The sequence below is a fragment of the Chelon labrosus genome (genome assembly GCF_963514085.1).
Source record: "Chelon labrosus genome assembly, chromosome: 14".
In the NCBI taxonomy this organism is placed as follows: domain Eukaryota; kingdom Metazoa; phylum Chordata; class Actinopteri; order Mugiliformes; family Mugilidae; genus Chelon; species Chelon labrosus.
This window is the reverse complement of record NC_140347.1, coordinates 25,628,273-25,635,887: the sequence shown is the minus strand read 5'-3', so window position 1 is coordinate 25,635,887 and position 7,615 is coordinate 25,628,273. Positions and strand designations below refer to the sequence as shown.

Genomic DNA, 7,615 nt, shown 5'->3' with positions numbered 1-7,615 from the left:
GCCTTGATTTGCTTCCAAAAAATGAAGCGGACTTGCCCATGTTAAACCACAGTTACAGGATAGTAGCAGATAATCTTTTTTAAGCTCTACCAACCGTCCTCATACCTGTCTTCAGCCTATTTAAGTCTTATCATATGTTCTTATAGTAGATACAGCTTCTCATGTCAAACCATTTTCAGTGTAAATATCGGCCACAGATTTATACAGATAACAGGCCCTCTGAGGTTTATAGGTTGTGTGAAGCCTCAGCTGATCCATATCAGACAGTGAGGCTGGTGACACCTTCATGACACATAATAAGACTCCAACAACGTAGCGATAACAATCAAATTAGGCTCGCAAGAATGTTCACAGACACCCTGAGATGGCGAAGGACGATGCGCTGAGGTATTTTAAGTAGATGGAAATGCTGTGATGTTTTGCTGCTCGTGCTCTGGCATGTGTGCGATTGAACGTTACTTTATGTGTCTGGAGCGAGGAAGCAAATTAAACCTAATTGAGTCGTCTGCAGGGTGCAAGCTCTTGACAACGGGATACTGTAAAAGTTGCTGCCGCTGAGGGAGCGGCAGCTAAACTTTGATCTGGATGTGAGTGGGTGGTGGGTAAACTGTTACCTGCCGGAAGATGTTAAACAAGATTCTCCTTCCAAGTTTTCCACTGACTCTAAAAACTCTCTATTTGTTTCCTCTGCAGATCCCAGAGTGCTTAATGCCATTAACGCCTTTACCGAAATAAACGCTGCCACAGAAGGACCTGTCACTCTTCCATCTCCCTGCTGTGACTGAGAAGCTACTGCTGCACATTTTTTGACCCGGGTATCTATGGAGAATCTCAGTGAACTCCAGAACCCACTGCTGGACAAAAACAGCAAGCACATGGTCAACGGCTATGGGGGAGAATATCCCAATAACCAGTACCAGGAAAACATTATTAATTACTTCGCTGGAAGTGGAGGAGGTGGTGGCGGAGGAGGAGGAGGAGAGGGTGGAAAAGTGAATAATGGGAATGTGGTGAGCGGAGGAGGTTACAACAGCAACGGGAAGGTGAAATCTCAGCAGCTTTTGGACGCCACCTCGCTGCATCTGGCAGTGGAGGCCTTCTACAGGCCCAACTTCATCCTGTACAAGGAGGACAGTGGCAGCATCAAGGCTAAGGAATACAAAAGTGAGTGCTGTGAGACCACCTTCACGGAGAAGAAGGCGAAGGAGGCGTCCAACACGGCGGGGGCAGACACGCCTGGCACGGAGGATCCTCAGGCAAAGCTGCTGGAGGACGGCGAGCACATCAAGATCCAAACGGTTTCCTACGAGGTGGAGGAGGAGGAGTACGTGGAGTACGAGGTAAGAGGGAAGCCATGAACGCTTGCGTTTGTCCAGAAAGGATTTTTGAAAGCTCATGAGATCAGCTGCAGAGAGGGAGTTTTTAGATCTATGAGCTCATAACTTTGAGTTTAATCCATTTGCTTTCATCCTAAAAGAGAGTTTAGACCATCACACTGACATCCATACAAATGAGGTTTAGTTCAGCTATTGAATTTGAGGCCACTACTTGTGTGATCTCTGTGTTTTTCAGTGAAAAGCCCATATCGACCTGATAATCCAGCTAATACACAGCAGCATACCTGTAGTGTATAAATAAGAGCAAGCCTGTTTGTATTCCTATGGCGTGTGTACTCTTACATCATCACACCAAAGGATTTGGCTCAACTCCTGGATCACGCTGACATTTTACTAAGCACAAATCCCATTTGATCCACTGACCTTGGCCTCAATTCCCAACTCGTAAAATTTGTCGTTAGATAATAATAAATCACCCATGACCGTCTAACACAGGGATATTAGGTGCTACAGTACTACAGCATTAGCCACAGTATTTTCACTCTCAACTGGCAGCACCAATTGCACAAAGCACTCCAAAGGATTTAAGGGGATTGGACAGGTGGAATAGGGTGTTGAGAGTCGACCGGTGTATTTCAACACCTAATGGACTAGCTGCCGAACGCCGGAGTCCACTGGAATTAACCTGGATTGCGGTGATAAACATATAGCTGCTGTAATGCAACGTGATATGAGTGCATATAGCTCTGGGCCGCATGAAGTAACAGCCAATGGGGAAAAGCACCATCCTTAACTAACTTAAACTTTGTTGGCTCGGCTAAAACTCCGAGAATGAGATGGGAAAAATGTTCATTTGCAGATGACAAAGATTAAATAAGCTGGAAAAACTGACAGTGTCTTAACTTGACCTGCACGCAAAAAGGAACAGATGCACAAACCAGAGGCTCCTATTACCCGTTCAAAGGTTAAGTGAACACATTGCCATGATGCTCATATTTTTGCACACACGTCCTCTTCCAGTGCATAAAAAAAAAAGAACATCGGCAGGGCCCCACAGCCTGTTCTGAGACCTAAAAAGGGAAAATACACAGTGGGACTCATTATGTAGCCTCCGAGCAGAAGCCATTGACACCACAAAGTGCATGGTGACTCTACCACAGTGCCCACAGTCTGACACAATGTGAAGAAATCTGACTTTTTAATCTGTAAATGCTAAAAAAAAAAAAAAAAAAAAAAACTCTAAAAGGATTTTTATCTTTAGCCATGATTGGTTCTGTGTCAAATGGAGGGACTGTAAAAGCTGTGTGAAGTGAAGCAGGATGGTTCAAACATATCAGTTTGTACAGCAACTGTCGACGGCATCAATCTGCATTTTCTGCAGTTTATGAATAGTTGTTTAGTTTGTTTAATTCAGTTTAATTTGCTCAAGTAAACGTCAAACATAATGTCGGTGTCAGTGTGTGTGCAGAATCATGCATCTGTTTTTCTCTTTGTGGGGGAGATGCAGAGAAGAAGAATGGTTTAGGTAGAGGAGGCTGGAATTAGGAGAGTGACAAAGGGAGGGAACACAGCTTTATGTGCACACAGTTTTCTGGTATAATTTAAGCTGTCCTATTCTTTGTAGTCTCACAGTGGTTATGCATGTGCACTGCTTAGTGGAAGAACATTAGAAAGTTCTCCTTTTTTTTAGACGAAGATGTCAGTTGCACAACAGTGATATCGTGGGTACGATTTGCTGGGGAAAAGGAGATGATTCCCCGTGTGCCTTAACAACACCGTCTGGAGTACAGATGGGAGGACACAGTACAGTCATTCTGTAATTGGAACTGCAGCATACTTACCTCCCGATGCGTCCTCCATAAAAGGGGCGGGGCAAGAACATACCTGTGCATTTGGAAAGCACTCGGTCACAGTACTTGGCCAGTGGCTGATGACGTTTCACAAGTCTGCAAGAGTACAGACAAGAACACATGCTGATAAACCCACTTGTGCTGAACATATCCCAATCCCTTAATAGTGACTTATGTTTCTTCAACAACACACCATAACAAATATCTAAATAAAGATATTTTAAAAATTAGTTCAAGTAAAGCACTGCGACACGGCTCGCAGTGCAAACTACTATAAAATAAGAAATTGACTTCATTGTTAATACACGTCATCACAATGGAGAGGACGTTGTGTCCAGGCTACATGATGGATGTGATGGCCTTCGTCCACAGCTTTTGAGAATGTCACAAAGCAGCACTTTTCCAGTTCAGTGAGAAATCTAAGATCCAAATGAAAAGAAAAATGAAAATGATTCAGTGAAGCATGGCAACACATTTTACAATACCCTCGCAAAAAAAAAAAAAAATTTAAAAAAATAAAAAATCCTAGGAATATACATGAAAGTGAAATTATAGGAGTTATATTTATGGACAGGGAACTCTCAGGCTAATTCATACAATGTTTGAATGCATTGAGCAGGAATGCTTTACTAAATGTAGAGATACTGGACACTGGCTTAGTATCACCACAGACGGAACAGTTCAGTGTACAACTTGCGCCGACAGTTATTGTTTAGATCCAAATACTGAACTCTATAAATAAGTGTTTTCAGGATGCCTGGCTGAGTGGCGCTATCCATGGTCCTGAAAAAGGGGGTCCAAATTCTGCTCTGTTAAATTAAGCATGGTTTGTTTTGCTGTGAATGATCGCATCCACATCAAGATAGAATGACAGTGAAAACACATTTTAAAATAGCCATAGTTTGATTAAGATTCATGATTTTTCTATAAACATTACTTTAATAGCTGCAAACAAATTACAGGCATTATAGGCCTTGTAGTCAACATAGGGATACTGTGATTTATGATTTATTTTCTTAATTAAAAACCTCCCCACTGTGATTTTTTTTATTTTTTGGCACACTTGTAATAATTTATATTTTTATTATATTAATATATGATGATGGCGATGTGTCAGAAAATGCACAATAACCAAACCTTAAATAGTTTGATGACTGAATATATAAAATAATAGGTGCAGTTGCTTTCACCGTTTGATTATAAAATCGGCCACAAAGTCTTTACAATCAAATTAATAGGTTCCTTTGGGGAAAGTAAATCCACATACTATACACTTTCCTTTTTTAAGTTGAGATCAACATTTTTCGTACAGTTCTTCATTAATAGAGAGTTGTTTTGACAGCACAGAGTGCACAGTGGTCTAAAATATGGAGAGCTATAATAGCTCATTCGTGACAGTGCTGAGCTGAAGTATAGACTGCATCTGCAGAGAGTTAGAGTATGTATGAGGCTGGAATCAATGCTGCAAATATACCTTGAATAAACTGCACAAGCTTGTTGTTCCATTAGCGACAGAGCTAGTCAGCTCACTAACTTACAGTCTGCCAAATGATGGTCCTTGGGGATAGTCTGTATTACAGGAACTGAACTGCTATTTTCTAACTGCACGTCTCAACTGAAAGTTTTAATCCCTCTATCTTGTCCGCTTCTCTTTCTATGCAGCTCCTGCTTAGTGAGCTGTATTGATTTAATAAAGGAATCAGTGAGGTGTAATGGGTTCGGCCTGATTCAGCTCAACAGTGTGCAGCGAGAGACGACTTTGTGTCTGTAAAAATTGCATTTTTCACGAATCGTATTGCTCCGAGTCTGCTTCTTGTACGATGTCTAATCCATAATCATCACAAACCTGCGATGTGGAATGCTACATCCAATACAAAATGCATAATATACGCGTTATCTGAAAGGCTTTTATCAGCACTGGATGAGAGGGAAAATAGTGGACAGAAAGCTGATTAGCCACCTTGGATTTCTGTGAGTTCACCAAACAACCAAGGTAGAATTTTTTGCCTCAAAAACTCATAGAGCAGCAGACATGTCAATGCAGCACTACCAGTTACTTGGAGTTACCTGCTATATGATGCAATAATGCTGTAAGAAGACCCCTCATGATCAACTACAATATTATTAATAACTTGGCTAAAACTTGGAGAAATACTAATAATGACAGAAACACCTCTGCTTACCGGATGCTTAAAACAACGTGCACACTGTGTTTGTCCAAAGACAGATCTCACCCACTGCAGAACCCGTGCACATGCATGAGCTGTATTTCCACTCTCACAATTATTCTATATCACATTATATATATGTGAAAAAGGAACTCTTCCTAAAGCATCAGCCAAGACTTGTGCTCACCTCCCCTCTCATTAGACCTGTCAGTGAGAGGAACAGAAAGGAAAAAGTGCACCTCAGCCGAGTGTTTCGCATTGAAAGGTTCTCCAACAGCAGTCTTTATGCACAGCCTTTCCACGAAGCTGTGGCTATTTATATCACCTGTACCACTAATTCATCAAACATATATCTGTATGCCATCACCGCTGCAGTGTCTTAGTCATCATTATTAAACTGCCGAAATATGGTATTTCATATCTAAATCACAATTTGACAGAAAATAATGGCTGAAAAGTAATTTTAAAAAAGTTTGTTAGTTGTAGGAAGTTTTAAAATTTAAAAGCTTTTACATATCTTGAGGTGCACACTTTGCACTGCAGTGTTTTTATAGATCCCAGTTTCTGTGCAGAAAATTAAACTGAAAATTTCTACAGTACAGCCAGCTCCAGGTGTTTTGTACGCTACGAGAAACTGTGTAAACTAATAAAAGGGTGTAAAATAGTGAAAGCATTGTGTGCTCCTCTTGCTTTCCCTTTAACCCGCTGTTATTGCCTATTGTTTCCAAGGGCCCGTCACGGTAAGATAAAAAGGAGAAACTACAATGGCGGAGTGAAGTGTGCGGCTTTTTACTCTCAAAAGGCTGGGTTTAAAATGAGTTATTAAATAAAGCACAAATTCTCCAATTATCAAAGTGCATGAGTGAATTACAGATAGCCTCAGAGGAGAATAAGTAAAGTAGGAGCAAAATTTCTTCAAGGAGAAACAAAAAATGCATTAAAAGAAGCAGCTCCTAATGGTACCGCTTGAAAAATTGGACTCTCAGAATGGTTTTACATCACATTTGCCTTTTTTCCAAACATTTTTAGAGCTCAGTTATAGCCGCACAGGACAAACATTTTTACTCAAAAGACCAAAGCATCCAATTATCTGCACTTGCTGAGATACACTCACGTTATTTCTACAAAATGTTTCCTGTGTGAAGAGCCTCTTCGTGCCTTAAGTGTCCACATAACAAATTTCCTTGAATAGCTGTTTCCTTTTTTATGCTTTCAAGTAACACTTTTCACAAAAAACACATATTTTATCAATGTGTTTAGGGAACAGCACTTTTAGTCTTTCACTTTCTTTTCCATTAACTTGTTTTTGTTCTTTTTGAGTGGACTAATGGAAAACAACAGTGCAGTTCGTAAGGAGAACTTCTGTTGAATAGAAAATTCATAGCATACACTAGCATTATTTGAGTGTCCCCATGCAAGGTCTCCCAGCTGCAAGGCTGTTCCTCTGGCCTCTGTGCAGAACATCAGAAGTGAGAGTTTTACCTTCAAAACTCAACAGCAATTTATAAGAGTGAGGTCCCTGTGCCCGACAACTAAAGCAATTTCGCATGTTTCCTCTTATCACCTTATGCAGCCTAACATCCGGGTCTGAAAAAAAAACCAAAACAAACTGCAGTTCCTTGAATAGCCACTAGATGCTGTCTCCAAATGCGAGTCAATCTCTGTGTTCATATGTCCAGATTTATAGCAGAAATAAACAGTCTGGGTCAGTATTTTTCTTTTCGTAATCTTCACGAGGATGAATTTTGATATAACTGGCCTGCTTAAATTATACCAAGGCTCAAAGTCATGCATAATTAATGTTATGCAAAATTAATATAGTGGTTACTTTGGGAGATACGTGGGTGCCGTCTCAGGGCACTACTTTTAATCCCAGGCGTCACTCGCGTCTTTGCCCACTTTTGAATTAGTTATCACAAATCTGGCACTGCCAAGATGGTGATGGCCAGATCCACCACGCTGATTCTAGTATCATGTTAGCATTCAGCCAGCCTCATTTGAAAAAGGTTCTCTGTTTCAGTTTTCCATCAGATCACAGCTTTCCCAAACCAATGACATAAGGCAGGTCTGCTTAGATCCCTGCTCATTTTGAGTCAGTACAGCAGATCACACATGAGAAGTAAAGTGTGTTTTATGTCAGAAGATTTCAAAAGCATGTAGCAGTCATTTGATAGACGTCACAAGTAGTATTTATGAACCATGGACAAATTACTGCTTTCCGTTATACTCTTGTAGCTGTCTGACAACTTCTGAAAAATGC

The 7,615-nt window shown here is 40.7% G+C and overlaps 1 protein-coding gene across 1 annotated transcript in view; it reads left to right on the top strand.

Moving 5' to 3' along the window:
• Nucleotides 1-683: 683 nt before the first annotated feature.
• The window catches only part of syndig1l (synapse differentiation inducing 1-like), a gene marked incomplete at its 3' end in the record, with an annotated part of 34,553 nt that continues 27,621 nt past the window's right edge, over nucleotides 684-7,615 (top strand). The window contains exon 1 of the mRNA XM_084561024.1: nucleotides 684-1,340. Within this exon, the coding sequence (XP_084417150.1) occupies nucleotides 822-1,340 (519 nt within the window). The 5' untranslated portion in view covers nucleotides 684-821. The remainder of the gene's footprint in view (nucleotides 1,341-7,615) is intronic.